The sequence below is a fragment of the Dipodomys merriami genome, unplaced genomic scaffold (genome assembly GCF_024711535.1).
Source record: "Dipodomys merriami isolate MVZ:Mamm:240054 unplaced genomic scaffold, mDipMer1.0.p SCAF_10, whole genome shotgun sequence".
Lineage (NCBI taxonomy): Eukaryota > Metazoa > Chordata > Mammalia > Rodentia > Heteromyidae > Dipodomys > Dipodomys merriami.
The window spans coordinates 27,231,910-27,256,269 of record NW_027202271.1 but is presented as its reverse complement, the minus strand read 5'-3'; the positions used below and the strand labels follow the sequence as shown (position 1 = coordinate 27,256,269).

Here is a 24,360-nt window from a genome sequence, read left to right as displayed (position 1 = left end):
TAGGTTAAGAAAAAAGAAAGAAAGAAAAGTCATTACAAGTTGCATTGTTAAATTGTGTCCCCTGTGTTTACAGCAGTTTTTCACTAAACCTGGGACTGTGAAAGGATTACAAAGAGAGTGATTAATATAGTCCTTTTCAAAGTTATGTGACTTCTCCCCAACCCCAGCCCCCCTCAGCTCCCCCCACCCCTCACCCACCCTACCCTGCCCCACCCCGAGGAAAGTGGAAAGACCATGAAAACAGACAGTAAGTGGTCACTGCAGTTTCTTCTCCCTTGGAAAGATCCAACTGCTGCTGAGGTAGAAATCCAATGCCAGCGTCCCCTAATCCTCCTCGGCGGACTCTTGTGAGGATGTCTCTTCTGTCTCCTCCTGAAATACACAGGGGCATAACCGTTATGCTTGCTTTAGAGGTGGCCACCATGCTGAGCACACAGTGAGAACTACTCCTGCAAAGGTCCAGAGGTGACCCATTGTTATTACTTCAGAAGAAAGTGCCCCTGATTGGCCAGCCCTTGTTTCCCCTCCCCCCCCCCCAGGATTTCTTTCTCAGTAATTGAGGAATCAAGGTGTTGTTTTTTCCCAGAGCCCTCATTAGCTGCTGCTGACATAAGGCTCAACATTGTAGTGGCTGGTCAGCAAATTCAATTGTTTGCTGTCGGGAGACTGTCAGGGCCATGAAAACTTACTCACCAATTAGAGTACAAAAGAAATGGATTAATTTTTCCCGACAGCATGCCAGTCATCAGTTTTTTTTTTTAAACAACCATCATTGAAGTACAAAATAGAAAATCCAAGGAATCCTTTCTTAAAGCATAAAGATCCAGATTTGGATAAAGGTAGGCTATGCACTAGAGGTGCATTGAAGGACTGTTTGATCTCTTTGACAGATGAGAATAACTGAGGCTCAGAGTATGTGCACAGAGTATGCCCAGTTACAGGGCTAGGTTTATACCAAGTTAGCCCAGTGTGAACTCATGCGTGCTGACGAGATGCTGTTCAGGCAAAGGAGGCAATGGGGAAACCACCAGAAAGATTCCTAAAAGTGGGCTGAGAATTTCTTTTCTAAAGCTGTTTCTTTGTGGTTGCATTTATTAAAGTACATTTTGAGATAATGACTGAAGTTTGGCATAACTTTTCCATCTCAAGACTAAATCCACCCACACCAGCCAAATGTTTAATGGTTGACCCACCAAACAGAGAAAATCTAATCTATATGTTTTTGTAGGCTCTCCTCTCTTTATAAATCTAACTCCTCCTTTGTTTTTCCTTTTTCTGATTCTTTATGGCTCTGGAATTTGTTGGGGTTTCTGCAAGCCGGTTTGAGCTGTAAAGTTCCCTTTGCCTTTTGCTTATTTAACAAATGTGCAGTACCTTTCAGGACATGGGTGGTAAAGCGGAGACAATAAACATTTCTGATAAAAAGCGTCGTTAGTGAGAGGATGATTTTTATCAAATTGCTGTACACTGTCTCTGAAGACATGTGAAAAAGATCTGGGGGAAGAGGTAAACATTTACTCCTGCAGCAAACTGAGCCCCTTTAAGAATGGCCAGCTTAAAACAGCTTATAACAGCCTTCATACTTTAATACATTTGATTTTCCACATGGCTTCATTTTGTCTGGGTGGCTAACTGACACAATTTATACCTCTCTTCCTTTCCCAGGTCACTACAGTACACCATTCAGTAAAGCATGCCTTAGAGCTTGTCTGCATTATATGACCAAACTTCCATTCATTAGTGTCTGAAACACTTCAGCTGTGAAGGAGCTCCTAAATGCTACCATGTGTGACTCTTTTGCGTAAAAGCAGCAAATGGGAGGAAAAAGGCCTCCACGAATGGGCACACTCATATGCTCATATGAGTGTGCACACACATGTGCATGCGTGCGTGCGTGCGTGCGTGCGCGCGCGCGCACACACACACACACACACACACACACACACACACACACACATACACTGCCTCTTTCCAGGCTTGAATCACAGCCCACTGCTTACTGTAAACCCTTTGCAAAGGGTTTCAAACACATTCCCCCCCCCCCAGCCCATCCCCAAAAGACTGAGAGAGCTGTAAATCCTGGGAATAAACACACATACAAATGAATGGGTTACAGCTTCAAAAATATAACCAGGGCAGCATCAAGCCATGAGATTTCACACCGGTTTTGTTTAGTCTGCTTTGGATTTTGTGGGAAATGTGGAACGTATACAGCTACCTCCTCTCTTCTCAGCCCGCAGCCCCCTCTCCACCCCCTCCCCCCTGCCCTTCCCTCGCAACCATGGCCTTCACATATTTAAACAGCAGGTTTATACCTCTTGACAAGGCAACAGGCCATGACCCTGAGATTCTCGGTGGAGTCTTTGTCACAAAGGAGGATGTACCATGATCAAAGCCACGGACAGACGAAAGGGAGACAAGCCAAGGATCAGCTGCCCTGTGACCTTGTCTTTTCACTTAATATTTAAATTCCAGAAAGTCACTAAGCTGTTCGGCAGATACACTCTCTGTCCATTCCCCAGAGACTCATTTCTCATTAGTGACATGAGGTGGTGGGTTTAGGTTACTGCGCCAAACCAATCCGTAGCATGAAAGCCGGCAGGTATATTTTATTCCGCATTTTCTCCGTTAACAGATTAATAAAATTCAGTCAAGCCGGAAATCAAAACAAAATGAAACAATCCCTGGATCTAGCAGTGATAATTCCATCTTTAACTGTTTGATTTTCTTCTTCCCTCTGGAAACCAAAGTACCTCAAGATCCAGAAGGAGACAAGAATTTCAGGCCATGAACTTACAAAGACCTTGTAATAGATGGAATGCAATCCGCTTCTCAAAACATTCCCATAAGCTTTGCTTGGTCTGATCTCCTGAAACTCCAGATAGTCAAAACCCTTATACACAACTCAGCCAACCATGAGGGTCCCTCCTATTGTTTCCTTTACTTAACAGTCCTTAACACAACATGGGTAGTTGTTTTATTTATGTATCTTTCCGCTGACCTTGAAACAATCAACTAGTACTGGGAACATAACTAGGAGGCCAGGGTGGGAAGTCTCACTCCATTAAACTTTCTGGTGGCAATGTGGCTCTCACATGCGTGGCATGATGGTGATCAAATGTCTAGCTGGTGGAGATCTCTCTCTTCTTGCCTATAGCCTCACTAGCTGCCCTCCACAGCAAGGAAGGCATGGTTGCCAAGCGGACTATGCTGGTAAGGATGCGACAGCAACTTTTTTACTTCTACTAACCTCAGTTCTCACCCCTCCAGGGACCTGGTCTTCTGCTACATGTGTGTGGCTGCTATGCCACAAGTGTCAGAAATTCAGGGAAGGAAAATCTTCCCTGTCAGGAACAAAGATGAAGTTAAAAAACAAACCAAAACCCGAGCTCCTCTAAGTGTCACACAAGGAACTTCTGTGGTACCATGAATGGACAGAAACAGGGGACACTGATGACCAGCAGGTGACTGATCTGGTGCACCTAAAGAATCTTATTTCCACATCAGGATACTTGATAGTAAGGACCAATAGGCTTTGTTTCTCTTTAGTAACGTAGAAGACATGGCCATATGCTATACACAATAGCTTGTCTTTTCAACTGTTTTAAACCACTGCCTGATTGTAACATTCTGACCAACAGACTCCAAGGACCGTGCTGAGGCCTTGAAGTAAAAAGGAGATTGAAGTGTGTGACCATAACAACACGTGTCTCATTAGGGGCTAGTTGATGGGGTGGGAAAGCTGAACTGCAGCTCTCAGGTTAAGAAGGTTTACCTGTTGAAACAGGGTTCAGGAATGTTTTGAGGAAAGGACTTTTCAGAGTGGAAGTGCACAGTGACATTTTTATAAGCAGCAGCCATAAAACCTCTAAACACCGAACAGCTCCTAGCCTTTCATGCAGCTACTTTACAAAGACAACGGAGTGCTGAGCCATGCTGGAGTGAAAATGTGTGTGTGTGTGTGTGTGTGTGTGTGTGTGTGTGTGTGTGTGTGTGTGTGTGTGTGTGTGTGTGTGTGTTGGCAGAAAACTGATGGGAGGGGAATTGAGAATGTGCAGGGTTGGAGAACTACATTTTTTATTGTAACTAGCAGAAAACTGCACACTCGTTTTGCCTTCATTTTTCTTTTGTTTGGGAAAAAAAGGATTTAATAAATGTAAGTCATCCATTGCTTTGGCTAAGCTTGACAAAAATGCAAGACTAAAACTACAGTGTGCATACATTGCTGTTCTTTCAAGCTGGCATCACAAGAGGGATGTGGTACCTATCTTTGAGTAGACTTCAGCTAAGTGATTCAAAAAGGAGAAAGAAGCCAACCTGATGCTGAACCTCATCTCCTCATGCTTGATGGAATCATAAATGCCTTGTGTTTGATCATGGATCTTACTATACAGGCTCCAGTGAAGATAGGCTGTGGAGGAAAATTTCAGTATTTAAGGCTATGAGCCGACATTCCGTGTTTCATTTCCAGAGGCAGATTAAACAGCAAGTCTACCTTGGAAGAGGCTAGTAAATCCTAAATGGAACTGGGAAGTAGAAATGCACCTCTTGCAAAACATCATGAGTTGGGTCACCATGATGCCTTTCTTTGTGCATGTAAGATCAAAGAAGTCCATGGCAGCTCTTTTGGCTCAAAGCTAGTATTCTACCATTTGAGCTGAACCTCCACATCCCTCTCTTTAGTGGTTAATTGGAGACAAGAGTCTCACAGACTTTCCTGTCTGGACTGGCTTTGAACCAAGATCCTTAGATCTTACCCTCCCGAGTCACCAGGACTTACAGGCGTAAGCCACTAACACCTGGCTCGGCCAAGATTTTAAGTATATAAAGTTTAAATTTTTGCAGACCAGAAATAAAATTTCAATTTAAGGATTTTGCCAATAAATCTGCAAATGCCTGGTAATTAAGAGAGAGAAGTTACAGTTGAATGATATTCTTTTTGTAATGTCAATACAGTCAACTCATTAAGGTCTGCAAATTACATACTTAACTCTGTGTGTGTGTGTGTGTGTGTGTGTGTGTGTGTGTGTGTGTGTGTGTATTCATGAATATCTGATGTCAGTCTAAAGAGTAATAAAAAATTCTTCTTAGCAGCAAAGACCAGGAACAAATCTTTCTTTTTTTAAAAAAATCCTTATTTCACTTTATTTTATTGAACAAAAATATATTGTGGAGCATCTAAAAGACAAACTTATGTTACTGAATAATGAATTAGAAAGAACAAATATGGACCATTCTGTCTTAAAAATATTGGTAACAAGGGAAGGAAAAATATGCTAGAATAAGGATGAACAGGAGATAAGGACTGAACCGAGAATGAGTAGGAGCACTTTTGAGGCAAAAGAAACATAACACCCTTCCATTTTGAGATGTAGGAGAATGCCTTTATCCCTTTTTTTAAAATATGAAGTAGCTGGTGGCAGAAACCAGTTTCTCAAGTTGTGTTTTGAAGCTAAGAGCCCCCACAGAGAAGCTCAGGGATAGAGCTCAGGCCTTGGGTTCAAACAAACAGAACAAGGACCAATCTTTCAAGCTGTATTTGTAGCTAAGAGACCCATATGACCACAGAGGCATTTTTTTTCTTATTTATCTGTCAGATATTTTAATTTAAAATGGATGGGGCAGTTTGACCTAATGGAAAGTGATTTTTTCCCTCCAACTACAAAAGCTTTATAGCAGATTTTTAAAAACATGTTAAATGGAACATATATAAACCATATAACCTGGCAAGTACAAGGGATTCTGGTGGAAATGCCAGGAGGGAAATAGGTTTTTCAAAAGGAGGCTTGAGAGGTTGGGATATTGACAGCATCTGTACTGGTCTCTGTGTGGGTATGTGTTTAGACTGGTACTGAGACTTGAATTCAGGGGCTGGCATTCTTTCTTGGCTTTTCCTCTCCAGGCTGGTGCTCTACCGCTTGAGATACATCTCCACCTCCAGCTTTTTTCTAGTTCATTGGAGATAAGAGTATCTAGGATTTGTCTTCTCAGACTGGCTTGAACCCTGATCCTCAGATCTCAGCCTCCTGGGTAGCTAGGATTACAGGTGTAAGCCACTGGCTCCTGGCTTAAAATGTCTTAGATTCATACAATGCACTTCTGATTATTTCGTTTGTGTTTTTAATAGTGTTCAATCACTGGGAATATTGTAGTAGTTCCCAAGATGACTCCAGAATGCTATGAGGTTTTCAGTAGTGATTTTTTTTTTGAATTTTGAGATAGAAGTTACAATTCTCAAATAGGCAAATCATTTTATATATAAACTAATTACAAATGGTAGAAGTCATAATTTCCAAGGATCAATTTTTTTCAAACCAGTTCTAATTCTTATGGAAGGCCCCTGACATTTAAAAAGAATCCTAGAAAATGTAGCAAAAAGATACTTGCATGAAGAAAGCATCTAGAAAGGGGCAATTTCTAAAACTGTTCAGGAATGTTCTTATTTTTTCAAAAAATAGTTTTCAAAAATGGCCCAGTCAAAGGGTATTCATGTTATGTCCCAGCCTTCCTTTCTGATGGGTACAGGCCAGGAAAACTCTTTTTCTTTTTCTATGTGTATAAAGGTGTGCTTAGCTTCCATCTTTGTTGTCAAGCAATGAAACATTCCTGAATTTTAATCAGAACTCCACCCCTATTTCATTATCCTGCATTGTGACTTTTGAATAAGATTGTAAGACTATCAATGGTCACATTCAATCAACCAGTAATTAGTCAGTGAGCATCTGAGAGATCAGAAACCTATCCTGAATATAAAGGAAATGTCTTGGAAAAAAAACCCCAACAATCTAGAATAGTGATGAAGGAGTTTCTTGGGCCAGATTCGAAAGCCTTTTATGATTTGGGGCAGCAAGTTTGGAAAGTAACATTTGGATATTTAATAAATAGATTTTCTCCAATTTACATGAATATACAGAGGAAAAGCTTTCAGTGAGAAGGATAGGAAAAGCAGATGTGCATTGCTATGTCATGGCTACCTTCATGACAGACTTCCATACAGTTAAAAAGAGTCATACTAGAGCCGGGCGCTGGTGGCTCACGCCTGTAATCCTAGCTACTCAGGAGGCTGAGATCTGAGGATCGAGGTTCAAAGCCAGCCCGGGCAGGAGAGACCGTGAAACTCCTATCTCCAATAAACCACCAGAAAACCGGAAGTGGCGCTGTAGCTCAAGTGGTAGAGCGCTTGCTTTGAGCTGAAGAGCTGAGGGACAGCGCTCAGGCCCAGAGTTCAAGCCCACGACCGACAAAAAAAAAAAAAAAAAAAAAAAGAGTCATACTAAAAGAAAATCACTGGCAAATCTGTCCAGTCAAGAGACACTAAATTTTGTCTTTTGGAGTTTTATAAATTGCCTCAAACTGAGTAGGTGAAGTTCTTTCATTCTATTTAGAAGCTATAACATCTCTACAAGACAGTCCCTGTCATCCTTGGAGCATCTGGCTTCCCCTTGACAATGTAACAATCGTTAGTTAAGCTAGTTACGTCATCAGTTGATGGTTAATAATCATTTTGATATGCTCCCTTTGCCCTCTGATTTCCTCGTGCTGCTATGTCATTGAAGTGTTAAACACTGGTTCCTACATTGTTCTCTCTTTTTTTCCCCTTGGCCTTTGCAATGCCCGAAATCAGAGGTTATCTCCAAAAGTAGTTCCTATGCTACAGAACAGTGCCACTCAGAACAACCTCTGTATATCCTGCATGTCTTGCCAGTTGATAGTCAACATTCACTGGCCCACAAAATGTTTTAGCAGCTTGAAAGAGCAAAAGCAGGAAAATAAATAAATTGGTACTCTTTATGACAGAGGTAGTGTAAATCACTGTGCTGCCAAAGTGAGCAGACAAGGAACTGATTGCAAGTCTTATTTATTATGAACTATTTATACAGCATTGGCCAAGGTACCATGTAAAAGATGAGTGTGAGAGTAAGCATTCTCTTTTCTTTCTATCCTCCTTTCCATTTTGTGCATATAAGCCTCAAAGTCCCCAGGAAAAATTCATCCTTTGAGAACAAGATACTGACTGCAGTTCATCAAACTTGATTGTCCCAAAATGAAATCTCTCATTTTGCTCCAATGTTTAGGTTGTCTGAAATATAAACATCTTTATAACTGCCCTTGAAGTCTTTGTAAAAACATTCAACTTCTTTTTCTTTTTTTAAGAGAAAAAAAAATCCCACGATAACTGAAGCTTACAAAGATTTCTTCTCCCTCGTGCACATCATACACAGAAGATGTGGCTAGCAGATACAAAGTCTGTTTTGAAACAGTAAGCTTTGTTTGCAGCCTTTTAGGAACTGAGGAATTCCAATTTTCTTCTCCAGAAAGTTGAAAAGAACAAGTTTAAGCCACAATAATTGTTTACAGGTATTAGCTTACTGGGGCTATACAACAAGGAGAAAGTATTGAAATGATGGAAAATGGTCAGAATTTTAAAAGCCAGTTTTTTTCCCTTGCAAGGGGATAAGATGAGTAAAGTGTTTGAGTTATACATAAGGGATTGCTTGTTAAAGCCTTAAAAGGGTAATGTCAAGGAACAGTAAGGTATCTGATAAGCTAACAAAACCTTTTAAAAATTATGAGATTCAGCTTTATCAAAATGAAACTTGAAGGTATGGCTCAGGTGGCAAAGCCATTAGCCTTTGAGCAAAAGCTTCAGACCCTGAGTTCAAGTTTTGGTCCTAGAACAATAAAACTTGAGAAACAATGCCTCCTTTATTAATATTAATAACCTGATACTTTTGTGGTATTTCTTTTGCTTAAAAAATGTTATTTCCTTCTAAACTTTAAAATCCAGATGGTTGAAAATTGAACAGCTTCAAATTGCTGAAGCACTAGCTAATTTCTACTTACTCTTAATGATTACTTATTAGCTGACTTTTATTTATGGTTTGTTGTGTTACTTTCAAGAAAATACAGTAGACATCTCTAGTAAGCCTCTTCACAGGCTTCAGGATTTTTAAAAAGTGGCCAGGCACTAGTGACTCATGCCTGTAATCCTAGTGACTGACTCAGGAAGCTGAGATCTGAAGACTGAAATTCTAAGCCAGCCTGAGTGGAAGTCAATGAGATTCTTACTTTTCAAATTATCACTGAAAACAGCTGGAAGTGAAACTGTGGCTCAAGTGGTAGAACACTAGCCTTGAGCAATAAAGCTAAGGGACAGGACTCTAAGGGCCCTGGTTTCAAGCCACAGTACTGGCAGAAAGGAGGAAGGAAGGAAGGAAGGAAGGAAGGAAGGAAGGAAGGAAGGAAGGAAGGAAGGAAGGAAGGGAGGGAGGGAGGGAGGGAGGGAGGGAGGGAGGGAGGGAGGAAAGGAAAGAGGGATGGAGGGAAGGAAGGAAGGAAGGAAGGAAGGAAGGGAGGGAGGGAGGGAGGGAGGGAGGGAGGGAAGGAAGGGTATTTTAAAAAGTACATGTCGGCTAGCTCAAAGAAACATAGGTCCCATAGTTTCCCTTATTTGCAATAACTAGTATATATCTGAGACAAGCAGAAAAGCTCAGATAAATTGATGTTAAATGAAATGAACCCCAAGATAAGGACACATGTGGTTTTTCTTTGTTGCTATTGTTTCTAATGTATTTATAAGATACCACGTGATTTTTTTTGTTGCTTTGTATGTCTCTCCCCCACAGTGTAACCCATTTTCACTGTATTTGATGTTGGTATAATTTGGGGAGTGGAAGGGAAAAAACAAATTGTTTTAAAAAAATACAATAATAAAATAATTTTTTAAAAAATATATGTGCGCTGGGTGCCAGTGGCTCACATCTGTAATCCTAGCTACTCAGGAGGCTGAGATTTGAGGATCATGATTCAAAAGCAGCCTGTGCAGGAAGGTCCTTGAGACACATCTCCAATTATCCACCAGACAACCAGAAATGGTGCTGTGGCTCAAGTGGTAGAGCGCTTGCCTTGAGCTGAAATGCTGAGGGATAGCACTTAGGCCCAGAGTTCAAGCCTCATGAAGAGACGGTTAACAGTATTGTGGGACACATCTGAGGTTTGCAAGTGATGGCACTTGGTAAATTTTTCCATACAAGCATTTCCCTTAAACTGCTATAAACTTATAAAAACTGGCATCTTTGAAGTTGTGGAGAGATGGCATGCTTTATTAAAGTCGCTGCAATATCATATTCATCTGACAAGGAAAGTTGTTCTATCACTGCTTAGTGACAAAATTTAGCAATGACTATTCAATTTCTCTTAATGAAAATAAGTTCTTATTTTAAGAACATGTAATGAATGTACTTTAGGACAAAATGGTAGCAGTCTCAAGAGATTAAAAAAAATTATTAGCCCCGAATAAGTCAAAACATAATTTTTTAGGAATATAATTCTGACATTTACATAAATACAAATCTATCATAAAGTTCTTGCAGATTTTAGGGAAGAGATACTTCTTATTAGTCCATTTCCCTAGATGGGGAAACTAGACAAACAGATTAACCAGCCCAGTGAGGAAGCTGGAACAGAGACTCTAAATCTCCTTATACATGGCTGAACCCTTTTCTTTACAAGTCACATATTTACTTGTGGTAAAGTTTTACCACCTCAGAAGGAAAATCTGAATACAACCTGTCAAAGTACTTTTGATATAGAAAGGGAATGAGCCTGATTTAACCCAGATTGCCATGTGGAAAAGACATCTGGGAGAGTGGTCTAAAAGAAACAGATGACAAAGGAAGAGATTTCTTTTGAACACAGTATAAAATTTACATTATCCTCCACAAACTTCCATATAGTCCCTCTGTTTATATAATTCATTACTGTGTCTTGAGATCATATAAATTAGGTAGTCCAATGAGCTTGTGATCTTTTTATTCCCTTCTAATTCTACATCTGAGATTTTCTTTCCTCTAAAGGGCAAATTTGGAGCAGGCTATGTTAAATAGCCAGATTGATCAGTGATAATCAATTTAACTCACTTGACACTTCTTTTTCAGATTGTTGATTTTCCTGGGGAAATATGTGTCATATCACTTGTGTTATGTCTTACAGTATGAAAGGCCAATTTATATCAGTTACAGATATACTAATAATCTCTACCTAAGATGTATCTATCTCTGCCTCTTTAGTTTTATATGTGTAATTCATCTGTCTATAATATCTTTTCATTATATCAGTTTCTTTATATCAATAAGAACAATAATTCTACTCTTCAGGAAATCATACCCATAGTAACTTATGACATTCTGTACCTTCATCTGTATCTGCTATGCCTCTCATGTTCAAATATATTCTCAAGTTTTCTTCACTCTGTAGGTTCATCACTGGCTGTCAATTAATTCCATATACAGAGTTCATAGAAAATGCTGCAGCTTAGGCTTCTAAACAAAATCACTGGGATTGGCAGGTGGGTACAATCATATGCAGGTAAGTTTAACAACTTCTCTGCAATTTCCATACAATAAATATTATCACCAGAGAGACTTTAGGTTACCTTGATGTCAAACTTGACATCACTGAACAAACAATTCAAGAGAGATGATCACAATTGCCCACAAGTGTACTGGAATTATTATATATAATAAGATGTACACATATATACATGTGTGTGTAAACATTAAGTGATTCTAATATGTAGCCAGAGTTAAGAACCTCTAAATTAGAGGTTGCACGTTTCTCTGATGTATGGCCCTTTTTCCTTGTTTAACACATTTTCCCTACATCACCAGGAATAGACATTGAATCAATGCCATTAACAAACCACATAAGGTTATTAATCTATAGCTCACAGAATACAATGCACCAGTAAAACAGAAGATACAAGACTGCCCAGATAGACTTTTCCTAGCAACACAACATTGTCCTTGGAGAATAAAATACAAGGTACATTTTAAAAGACCTCTAAGGGAAATAAAACCTTCTCTATATATTTTAAATTATATGAAAAAGACCTACACAAGACTTGATAACTCATGCTACTGCCTAAAACTGACTTCAGTAGGTCCTGCTCAGATGTCTTGAGTGTCTATTTAAATTTCCAAAAGAAAAAAGTCAATTTTGAAGGACACCCTTAATATTTTAATAGTTCACCTTCTTGATAATCACAATTGACTTATTCTCCCATTTTGTTTTCTTCAGGATATACTTCCTCAACAAATAGGAACTTTATACTTCTATGTACAGACTGTAGTTAGGAACAAGGTATTCCAGGCCATATTGAACAAAGAAAGTAAAGCTAGTTTCTAAGTTGTCAAAGACTTTAGAGACTATAATTTTTTAGCAAGACCTAAGAGTTCACTAAATATAAAAATTAATGTAATCCCCTACTTTCTCAGATTTGTTGGTGGCATTTTATGATCATCAAATATTACAGAGTAATTCAATGAACAGATATATATTTCAATCATAAGTCAAGAATCAATTTGCAATTAGTAAATTCTCTATCAAGTCAGAGGAATATAGACAGTCTAGGTGAAGGGACAAAATTTGATGCTTAAGAACACTTAAAGGAAGCAAACATTTATTTAAGTTACTTAAATTAAGTAAGTTTTATTCTTATAGCATTTATATTTGCTTTTATGCCGACGATCTGGGAGGGTTGGAAGGACATTCTCACCCTGACACAATCCTGACACTCTCAGGCCTGACTTTGAATGAAAGAGTAAAATTTCAACATTATTTCCAAGCCAACACAGTCAAAATTAGAAACATATTAATTAAAGGTTGAACTTTTTATGTTAATTGGGGAAGAGGAATCATAATGACCATCTTTTACCTGAGCAGGCTTCTTCTGAACAACTTGTTGTGGCTAAAGAAGGAAAAGACAAAAAGAAATGTTATATTTTTAAAAGAAATACAATGAAAAAATAGATATACAGATTAAGTATACAAACTAGTATACAATTTGAAAGTTCAATAGTTCATATAAGGATGTTTTAGTTGTTAAGGGAAAAGCATCCCAACACGCTATTTAAAGCTAGTATGCGTGCTGACTATATTAAAACAAACACTATCTGAATAACTTTGTTTTGAAGCAGCATATTGCAAACCTTGAAGAAAAAAGGATCTAATTCTAATATCTCATTTTTTCATAAAAAGCTTGACTAAGACCAAATTTATATACCCACATACATCATTCATTTAAAAAACATAATGTAAAGGATGCTTTTTAAGTAGATTCAGAGCACTGTGCAACTATCACCACAATCTAATTTTAGTACATTCCTCCCTAAAAGAAGCCTTGTACTTATTAGTGACCATTTCTAGTCCCAGTCCCATTGCCATTGCCAAGTGACCAATAACATACTGTCTGTGTGAATTTGCCTATCTCCAATATTTCATGTTAGAGAAACAAAGAGGCAATCTTTCGTATCTGGCTTCTTCCACTAGTATGATGCTTTAATATCACTCATATTGTAGCATCAGTAGTTCATTCCTTTTTCTGCCACAGAGTATTTCCTTGGAGTTGATGGCCATTTGGGTAATTTTGCCTTTTGCATATTATGAGTCGTCCCATTATGTAATTTAAAAATGTTTTAGTGCGGACATATCATTCCTTGTGGGTAACATCTTGGGAGTAGAATTGCTGGGTTATACAGAATTTTTGTTTTTGAGCAGCTACCAGATGTTTTCCAAAGCAGGTGCACAATTTCATAGCCCAACAAGCAATACAGGAGAATTTTACCAAAGCTGAGAGGCTGGCGTTCTACCACTTAAGTCATTCCTCCAGCCTTTTTTTATTGTTAATGGTTTTCAAAAACAGGGTCTCAAGAACTTTTCATCCTGGGCTGGTCTTGAACTGAGATTCATCAACTCTCAGCCTCCTGAAAACCAAGGATTACAGGCATGAGCCACTGGAACCTTCCTGTCTGTCTTTTCTATTTATAGGCTTTGAACTGGGGGTAAAGTTACATGCCATTGCTCAGATTCTAATTTCCCTTGCAATTAATTAAGTAAAGTATTTTAAATGTGCTTATTGGCCATGTGTATGTCTTTTAAGGGGAAAAAGTTTAGTCACATGCTTTGCTCTTCTTTTCACCATTGAGTCATAAGAGTTCTTTTATGCCCTGGATACAAATCATTTATCGTACCTATACTTTGCAAATCTTTTCTCCCTTTCTGTAAGTTCACTTAATTCTTGATAGTATGAAGAATACTCTATTGTATATACCTCTATCTATATTGAATTATACAAACAAAAAAACAAAGAAAAACCCCTCTTATTTTGAGTGAAACATTCAAGAGAAATAGTTTCTGTAGCCAAGATTAGTTTTTTAATAGGGAATTAGAAACATTTGTTTTCCTCTAGAATTGCAAAATGTGCAACTGAAGAAGATCCAGCTTTTTGATACGTTATGGAATACAAGTCTTTCTTACACCATTATCTACCAACAAGATTTGCCAATAGGAATTGAGCCACCCTGATGTGGAGAATCATGCTTCCATGAAAGAAAAGAAATCTCTACTGTTCTTCAAAACACAGAAGTCAGAGTAAATAGTTTGCATTCATTTTTCCTTCCTTAGAATTTCTGGGGTGCTATGATGTTTTCTCACTGGCATATGAAATACATTAAACACATCAAATAAAAATTCAGTGAGGTTTTTCCTCACGTCATATAAAAATTCAGTGAGTTTTTTCCTTTTTGTTAAAAAAAATGAGCACATAAAAATAAAATAAAAGGAAATAAAATAAAATAAAATGCTTACTGAAAAAAGGAAGTTCTTCCCTTTGTCTTTAAATGATTATAGAAATGACATCATCATCAAAGCCCAGGATCTGAGATGATGTTTTCTCCAGGTGGAATCAACCCAGGGCTGACTAAGACTTCTTGCCTCTTAGGACTCTAAAGCCTGAGCTGAGAGAGTATTCATTTCAAAAGGGTCATTTGTAAGAGCCGACTGCTTTTCTTCCTCCTCTTTTTTTCCTGCCGATTACACCTGTACACATGTTTACACTCAAAGCGTTTCAAATCCACACACATTCTTGCAGGCTGACTGCTTCCTCCTGCTTAGAACCTCCACCTTCCTTTTTTTTTTTTTTTTTGGCCCAGGATCCCTCAGTCACATGACTCCTGCGCAGTACAGCTCAATGAAACTCTCTGCAAGGGCTGCCAGCTCACCCAATTTTCCATGAATTAGGTCCTGACACTTCAATGAGAGGAAAGACAATGTCTGAAACTCTGCCAGCCCTGGCTCCCGGCCTAGTCCGTGTCACAGAACTTCTACCAGCTACACTTAGACACAGCACTTCATGCTTCTCAGGCCACCAAACAAACAGACCCTTGAATGCTTTCAATGCTGGTTGTGGTTAGGGCTGCCAGGATATGTTCCCAGCCTCTGGCATACAAGAGCTCCAGACTGTGCTGAGAAAGTTTTGTTGTTATTTTGTTTTGTTTTTATTTTTTATGAATGGCTTCAGTCAAAAAAATGCAGACTGAAGCATAATACTACCACCATTCATAAAAAAGGAAAGGAAACAAACTACTGGCTGGAACACTTCTTGAACACCAAACAAACTGTATGTATCTTATCTCACTCAGGGCATCTCCTAACTTAGAACTCAGTGTTGACATCTAGAAACCAATTCCTTGGGAATCTTGGCACTAAAAGCACACTGGGCCACTGCTTCTGAATAAGAAGGGAATAATACCAAATGTGCAGTTAATCTTTTCTGTGCTTAACTGTGTGTTTCCATGAACTTTAATAAATGGGTGATATTTTACACATGCATTTCCTACATAGAGGCAAAAATCCTTTATATTTAACATCTGCCCTTTTGTGACTGGGAGGGCCTGAGCTTTATTATTTTCATTTTCTCACAGGGAAACTAAGGCAGAGAAGGAATTAAGATAATCTCCTGAGATCATTTTCTAAAACTAAAACAACTTAAGTCTATTAATTCCCTTAATCCTCTGGATAATCTCTGGAGGAAACCCGTTCTCTTAGTTTTAAAAAGGAAAAAAAAGGAAAGAATGAAAGGAAGAAATAGAAAGAAAATAAGAAAGGAAAAAAGAAAGGAAAGAAGAAAGATAAAAGGTAAGAAGAAAGGAAGAGAAATCAAATCTATAGCCAATCCAAAAGAAGCTATAGTTGTACTCCTTGATTTTGATTCCATGTCCAGATTCACCTTCCTTCTTCTGTTGTCCTCTGTTGTATTTCTATATTTCTTTTTTCTTAAATCAATTTTTATCGTAAAGGTGTTGTATGAAAGGCTACAGTTACCCAGGTCAGATAATGAATGCATTTCTCTTTGAATAGCATCACCTCTTCCCTCATTTTCTCCTTCCTGACTTAGTACTCCCCAAGGGCATGCCAGAAGAAAGCTGGTGGTTTCTTGAGTGGAGGGTTTCAGAATGGTCCATATCATATCCACCTGTCTAACTCTGTCTATCATCTATCTAATGGGGCTTGAACTCAAGGCTTTGGCTTTCTTTTACCCCTTCAGGGCTGGCATTCTACCACTTGAACCACTCCTGGCTTTTTGATAGTTAATTTGAGATAAGAGTCCCATGGATTTTCCTGCCTGGTCTGGCTTCAAATTGTGATCCTAAAATCTCAGTATCCTGAGTAGCTAAGATTATAGGCATGAGCCACCAGTGCTTGGCAAGTCTAGGTATTTAAAGCTGATTCTTAGACAGCTAAGCTCTCTTTCTCATAGGCATTGAAGGAAAATCCTTTACCACAAAGAACTTAAACATTCACAAAGAACTTAAACATTAGTGGTTCATTTTACTACTAATCTGAACATTAAATGAAAATGTTTGAATTAGGTTTAAACCTAAGTTGTTTTTTTAAAAATGAAGTAACACATAAAGTAAGGATGATCGTTATGCAAAGGATCTCAAATTGATCATAGAAAGGAAGTAGCCCTTCAGCGCCCCCTCTTCCCATACAAACTTTCCCCCCCCCCATCTTGGGGCTTGATCTGGGGGGCATGGGCACTATCCCTGAGCTCTTTTTGCTCAAGGCTAGGGCTCTACTACTTTGAGCCACAGCACCATTTTTGGTTTTCTGGTGGTTAATTGGAGAGAAGAGCCTCATGGACTTTCCTGCTGGGGTTGGCTTTAAGCCACAATCCAAAGACCTCAGTCTCCTTAGTAGCTAGAATTACAAGTGTGACCCAGCCACCAGAGCGCTGCCAGTGGGTTCTTTAAATAGATAAATCTTTGAGTTTTATGTGTACAGCAAAAAGTTAATCTAATTATCTCTTTTTCCCCCTGCAGCCAGTAATAGATGTTGTTAAAATCAAATCAGCATTGTTCAATCTACAGGTTCTTCTGATTTTGAGCATAAACTTTTCACAAGTAGATTGGTTTTCCTTCTCACAACACTACAGGATAAAACAGATTCCAATTTACTAGAAAGGATTTTTAAACCTCTAATTTCTGTGAAAGGTAAGAAGTTTCCTAAAATAGAACTTTGATTAGTTCACATCTCACAAAATACCTCCCACAGTTTTTTTTAAGTTGTAATTTAAATATGCTATAATCTTAAAAATGTTGCTCTCTGAACTTGGTACATGCTTCTAATCCCAGCCACACAAGAGGTTATGGATATGATGCGAGCTCAGAGCAAAAATACAAGACGCTAGCTGAAAAATAACCAAATCAAAAAAAAAGGCTGAAGTGTAACATGCGTGGTAGAGTGCTTGCCTGGCACATGAAAGCCCTGAGTTCAGGACCTTGTATTGCCAAAAGGTAATTAAAATACAATAAAAATGGCTGGTAAAAGGATACTTGTTTTTACACTTCCAAAACACTATTTTATGATTAAATTGGATCTTTGAAATAGTGTGGTTTGTGATTTTTTAAAAAAATCTACACAAGTGCAATATGCTTGATTAGGAAATACATGAGGACAGAATTGCAGTAATAAATACATCTATTCCTTAAGCACTTCAACTCCTTTTAGAGTAGATTGGTTCTTTACAGTAAAAGTATAAAAAAAATGGAAAAGCAGAAGAAGCTCAGACTCTAGATAAGCAATTGTCAATTCTGTGTAAACACTTTCATACAGCCAACCAACCAAGGTCAATGGCAGCTATAGTTGTGTGGCATACAGTGTAAGCAATATCTTCTTAACCCTTTGTCCTAAGTTGTTTAAAGTTTCAAACTTCTTTTCTTTCATGAAATCATGGGATCAATAGACTTGTTCATGGCCCTCTGGATTTACTTTTAAAATTTCAATACCCTCTCCAAGTCCTTTTTGAACTCTCCCTCTTCACTGAAAACTGTATCTTGCAATAAGTAATCCATTACAATTATCTGTGCCACTCCAGGAAAGCTTTAGAATAAACACCATAACTTCTAGTACAAGTTTGTATTAATGGTCAATGCTTAGTGAGCACTAAGCATTATTGATCATTAATAAACATTGATAAGCATTAAACATTGACACCAATAGCCCAGCATGTATCAAGTCCTAATATAGGGATATTCTATAATACCAAGGGATCAAAAGATGTGATTTACCCCAAGACTGTATTTTTGGGAATCAGAAAACCTATGCAACTGAAGTTTGAGGAATTCATTTCAGCTTAAATGTTGGTGTAACAAACTGAGGATGACTCTGCTATAGCTATGCACTGCTCTTCTTGGCTAGTTGGTTTCCCTGCTTTAGTGGTTCCTGAAAAGGAAAACAACCCTAGCTCCCAGTGGTAGGAGGCCTTAGCAAGAAGGATGAAATCATCTATCATAAGTGGCTGATGACCAATTTCTCGAAGAAAAGGCTTGGGCTGGATCCTAACTTCCATTCCTCATGTCTTCAATGTGTACTTGGAGATGACTACAAAGTGTGTACACCATGTGTGTATGCCATGTATGTATACAATGTAGCCACAGATGGTTGCAATTTGAAAACAATATCTGGCCCTTACAGTGCGAAGAAAATTTTGTAATTCTCAAATACAAAGTCTCCTAAAAACTGATAAAACTATTGGGGAGTTCTGGCAAAAAATCTCTTGTGGTAATGGCAGGAAGAGAGATGTTCTTTGTTTTCGACTCTATTTGGCTTTTCCTTTAGACTTTAATGTAAATGACAAAAATAAGCATCAGTTCAAAAGTATTTATTAGATGCTTATAGCCAAGTGCCTTCATGCTGCTGCTGGCCTCATTTAATCTGTTCAAGGATGAGAACTATAGTATTAGCCTGGATATGTGTGGTAATAAGTTACTGCAGGTCTCCTGGGAGTAGACCTGGGGGCTGATGTTTGCCTTGTAAAGAATTATGGATGGAAAGGAAAGATCAACAAGAACCTTTTCAGTGTCTTCATTAGTTTTTAAATCCATCTTCTTTAATCTTAACATGATGAAGTTATTCCTTGGCTCATTAAGGGCTAGTTGATATAGGATGAACCATGCATTCAGGAATGGGTACACAAAATCAGCAAGAAATATCAAGGAAACTCAAGTCAAATGGGGGAGACAGATGAGGAAATAAATATTAGTAGGCAATAGTCATAGTCAATGTTAGATTAGCTTTTTCTTTCTAATATATGGTCTTAAGGGTAGAGAGTTAGGCTCTCAAATACAAAGAACAATTGTAGGAAAAAAATTAATGAATGGCTTTAACCATCTGTGGATCAAAAATATTTGAAAAAGATTCAGGCATGGTGGCATAGGCCTATAATCTATGGCTCAGGAGACTGAGGCAGGGAAAGAGAGTTCAGATCCTTTCTCAAGATAGGATGAAATAATGGAAATGAAATAAGGAACTATTTGAGATAGATGATAGTAGTTGTCCATGTCTTACATGCAAATATTTGAAAATAGTTTCACAAAGTGATTTGACAAATCTGGTATTTCTTTTGCCACAATAGCATTTATAAATGGAAACTAAGTTTACAAAGCTGAGTCATGATTTTAGGCTTTTCCTTTCCTAAATGAGTCAGGAAATTTATTGGTAATCTCTTTATGTTCTCAAGGACTTCAAAAGGGATGGGTTATGGGTTGAGAGCTCTATAATACTTAACTGAGTCATATCTCTCCTCCAACCCTAATTTAACACTATTTTCTTGGCACCAATCTAGGGCTGACTTTAGCAGTTGTTTTCCTTGGAGGAAGCTTAATATCCAGTCTGGGAAATGTTAACTATTCCTGTACATTCGCTTATATACTTCAACTTTTTCCGCGGTTGTGTAAGTGTGTGGCTTCTTCTTTGTGAAGTGGCCCTTGCACCCTAGGCTATCCTAAGAATACCTTCTGCTTGGGTCTTCCCTCATATGTTTTCTCTGTATTACTATTTATTTCTAGAAGTTATGATATCTCTATTTTTTATGGACATAGTTTATTTGACCCATTTCACCCATCTACTCAGTTTCAAACCCAACTTCAGACAACTCTTGGAGCCTACCTCAGTTCAACTATGGGTATTCTGTCATCTTAACAAGCGAACATCTTCATCTATTATTTTTTTGAATATTCCAGAAATGTCTGTTTGAACTTTGCTTCACGATCACATTCACCAAACCAAACAATACAATTCAGGATGGGATGATACGTGACACTTTCCACGTTTACAATGATTGTATAATAGTGATCATGATCATGATAATAAATATGTAGTTTAGAAAGTGATTTAATGTGCATTATCTGATTTAAGCCTCTCAACAGCCACTTAGAAAAAGTATTGCCATTCAACTTTACCCATAAAGAGCTCAGATCAAAAGATTACAAGGCCAGCATGTCATTAAGCCCCATCTCCAGCTCAGGTTGCCTGGTCCCCACCTTTCCTTTTTCTTTGTATACTACACTGCCTCCCCAAAGAAAATCCGGTAATTACTCAACTTATTCTATGCTTCTTTTTAAAATGAAAAATCAGTGCTTACAAAACCATCTGTATTCTAAAAGAAAAAAAAAACAAATCCTAGCTTTCTAACTCTATTTCGTCTAAAAGAAAAATAACCAAATCAGAAGAAGTTATATTAATATGACAGTTTTAGAGATCTTATATCAAAAGAATACTTCTAAGATACTTAAAGGGCAAATGGGCATCCAGAAAACTATTTATGATAAGAGCTTTACTCTGGAAAGGTTTTTTTTGTCAAGAAGTTTAAGATGTCTTAGAAATACAAATAGCACCAAATTTCTTATTAGATATCCCTACAAAGTAGAAATCATACTCTGTTACTTATCTGTCTATAGATCAACCTATTTGACTAGCTAGCTATATACCTTTTTCTTAATTGTTTTCTTTTTTTCCTCTCAAAATATAAAACATCAAATAAGGCAATGAATATAAGAAATTTACTATTTGTGGTAAATGTGAATACATTTTGTTTTTTTTATTATTTGCTTTTAATAAATGATAGCTATAAATGACATAAGAATGACATAAGAAATGGAAAGACATAATTTTAATATGGGTGAGGTTTATAATTTCATATATTATTGACTGGGGTCAAAATATGCTTGCCTCTCAAATAGATGTTATGTAGGCATAATTCCATTCAGGCTCAGCTACAGCATCAGACATCCTCCCTCCTCATCTCCATGGATTTCTATTTTTAAAAAAGTGTGTATTCTTTGCCTTTCATTTTTTGTCTAATATGGTCTCTGTACTCACTAGCTAGTGCCTTCCATATGTGTTCATTTCTTTGGAATGTGACCACCCATGATAATTGTTTTTGACTCAGGATATATTTTACCCATTGCTATACAGAGGAATCCATTTAAAATACTGATTTAAAGCCTACCCATATATATGGATGCATATGTGCACACATATACAAATATATATATTTGTATATAATATTTATATATATTTGGATTAAGGCACAATTACTAGTCAAGGCTCCTGACAGTGACCACTCCATATCCTCATTTCAGAGAAGCTATATTTACAATCCAGCACAGATCATGCCACCAATGGAAAACTTCAAGGAGTTTCTTCCCATAGAAACTGCCCATCTACCTGACTTAGCCCCTAATACACTTTCTATCTTCTGTGAAAAATTGAAAAACAATTGCAACTATTTTCTAAACTGTCTCATGGTCTGGAAGAAACTATTCCCTCATAAGTTCTTTTCCATAACCTGTGAAATCTTATGTGCTTTTTACGAATGGGTTCCAGTCTCAGATTTTTGGAAAGGCCTACCCACTTGCTTTAAAAATGAGTAAGTACTCTTCAGATAAGTACTTTGATAAAATGAGTCATGGGAAAAATGCTTTCAAAGCTACAGTTCTTCCCTCCAACATCGCAGTAGTTGACACAATAGAGCTACTTTTCTTGTGATCAAAGTAGGGAGAAGAAAACAAATGTGTTTTTAAAGCATGACAAGACACATTGCTATCATCTGAATCTGATATATTCCCCAAGAGTTCCTGTGTTGAAGGCTTGGTTCTCAGCCTGTAGCTCTGGTGATACCTTTGGTGATACCTTTAGGAGGAGAGGCTTAATAGGAGGAAGTAAAGCCATTGGAGATGTGTCCTTGAATAGGATATAGGGATTTCAACCCTTTCCTTTTTTTTTTTTTCTTTGCTCCCTGGCTCCTATGAGGTGAATAAGGCCTATTCTGCCATGTATTTCTGCAATGATCAACTCTACTCCCACAAGACCAAATCAACAAAGCCAAGCTACCTCGGACTGAAACATCAGGAATGTGGACCTAGAATGACTCTTTCCTTGTTTTAAGTTTATTCTTGCAGGTATTTTGTCACAATGGCAAAAAGCTAACTTGCCTATTGAATATGATTTTTATCTCTCTATATTTCCTATAAATCAGTGTCTTTGAGGAATGATAGTAAAAATTAAACCAATTTATAAGAAGCTAAATAATAAATCCTGATGACCCTCAAATAACTCACCAAATAAAATTCTGTTATTCATTTGTATATAAAAGCGAAATCCTGCTGGGTGCAGGTGGCTCATGCCTGTAATCCTAGCTACTCAGGAGGCTGAGATCTGAGGATCATGGTTCAAAGCCAGCCCAGGCAGGAAAGTTCATGGGACTCTTATCTCTAATAAACCACCAGAAAACCAGAAGTGGTACTGTGGTTCAAGGGGTAGAACGCTCACCTTGAGCTGAAGAGCTGAGGGACAGTGCCCAGGCCCAAAGTTCAAGCCCCTCAACCACCAAAAAAAAAAGGAATCCCAACTGAACTTGATTTAATAAGGATATCCTGTACCTAACACAGCAAAAACTTGGTGATGATGCACTCCCAAGTTGACAAATTCAGTGAGTCAAGAATTGTCAGTGTTTCAGCTTATCTATATCTTTCTGTCTTGTATTTGTTCTCAGAGACACAAATTAAACACAGCAGATTTTCTGACCCACCTCAATAGACCAGACATGTCCTGCAAGGAGACTGGACTTTGGTGGGCCCAGCTCCAACAAATCAGGCTACTTATAGGACATGGAAATGGTCACTTTCTCTGAACAAAGGAAGACAGGGAGTAAACATAGAAGAATACCCTTTTGGGTCTGCTGGGCTTTCACTGGGCTAGTTAGTTTTTGAGACCCCAAAGAAATGCCCTCTTGCCTGTGAAATCACCAATACAAAGTCTGTCTTTTACCTTGCTTGTGAATGCCAGTACAAGGCTTTTGCCTTTGCTGAACTGAATCTGGGGATGTTGAAGAACAATTCTCTTAGTACTATGTGTATGTTTTACCTTTACGGTTATGGAGATGGTGTCAGTAGCTTTTGCTTTCTTAGTCTGTTTGGAATCCAGATTTGAGTTTATTTCATTGCAGACTGAAGGATGACATGCTACCTAAAACCTAACTATTCAAGAGGGATTCCAGAGATGAAAAGTAAATAACATGAGCTTTTGCCCACATTCTAGAAAACTGACACAATGCCCACTGACTTACAGTGCAAACCAGCATTCTGCTGGGTTAAACTGAAGAAGAGCAGAATGCAAGGGTGTGCTTGGGGCTGTTAGCTGTCTAGTAGTAACTGCTGTCTTTGTGTCCTGCTGCTCTTCTGACTCCCTGTCAGTTGGGCAGGGGAGGATCCTAAATGTATGAACAAGTTGCCTATGGAAACACTTGTCTATACAGATGCAGCGGTATTCAAGTCCTTGGCTCTAGATAATACATGTTTTGGTATGTCTGGGCTTCTTGCCAGATATATGTAGGTATCTCTAATCTTGGGAGTGAATGTTGGTGGTGATAGCATATTTTTTAATTTGTAATTTTTTTAATAAAGGAAGGATATTTGCAAGGTGCTCTGTTTGACTGTAGTTTCTGTTTCAAGAGACAGAAGTTACTTTGGGGTTGGGGTGGGAATGGGGTGGAGAGGGTATTACAAAGGCAGATTTTTGGCTCCAGGTAAAAGAATTTTCCCTAAGGAGCTCAATTTACTTTGTAAAGACTGGAAGTAGAGTCTTGGTACTTGAATTCCATTCCCTTCATAGATATGGAAAAGAAGCTTGAGAATGGTAAGGAAGAGCATTTTGGAGCCAGAAAGAGCTCTGAGATCC

General features: G+C 38.1%; 1 protein-coding gene across 1 annotated transcript in view; it reads right to left on the bottom strand.

Moving 5' to 3' along the window:
• Nucleotides 1–220: 220 nt before the first annotated feature.
• Nucleotides 221–24,360, bottom strand: part of Hmga2 (high mobility group AT-hook 2) — a 132,607-nt gene continuing 108,467 nt past the window's right edge. The window contains exons 4-5 of the mRNA XM_070036705.1: nt 12,716–12,748; nt 221–372 (exon numbers count right to left, since the gene is read on the bottom strand). Of these exons, the coding sequence (XP_069892806.1) occupies nt 325–372; nt 12,716–12,748 (81 nt within the window). The 3' untranslated portion in view covers nt 221–324. The remainder of the gene's footprint in view (nt 373–12,715; nt 12,749–24,360) is intronic.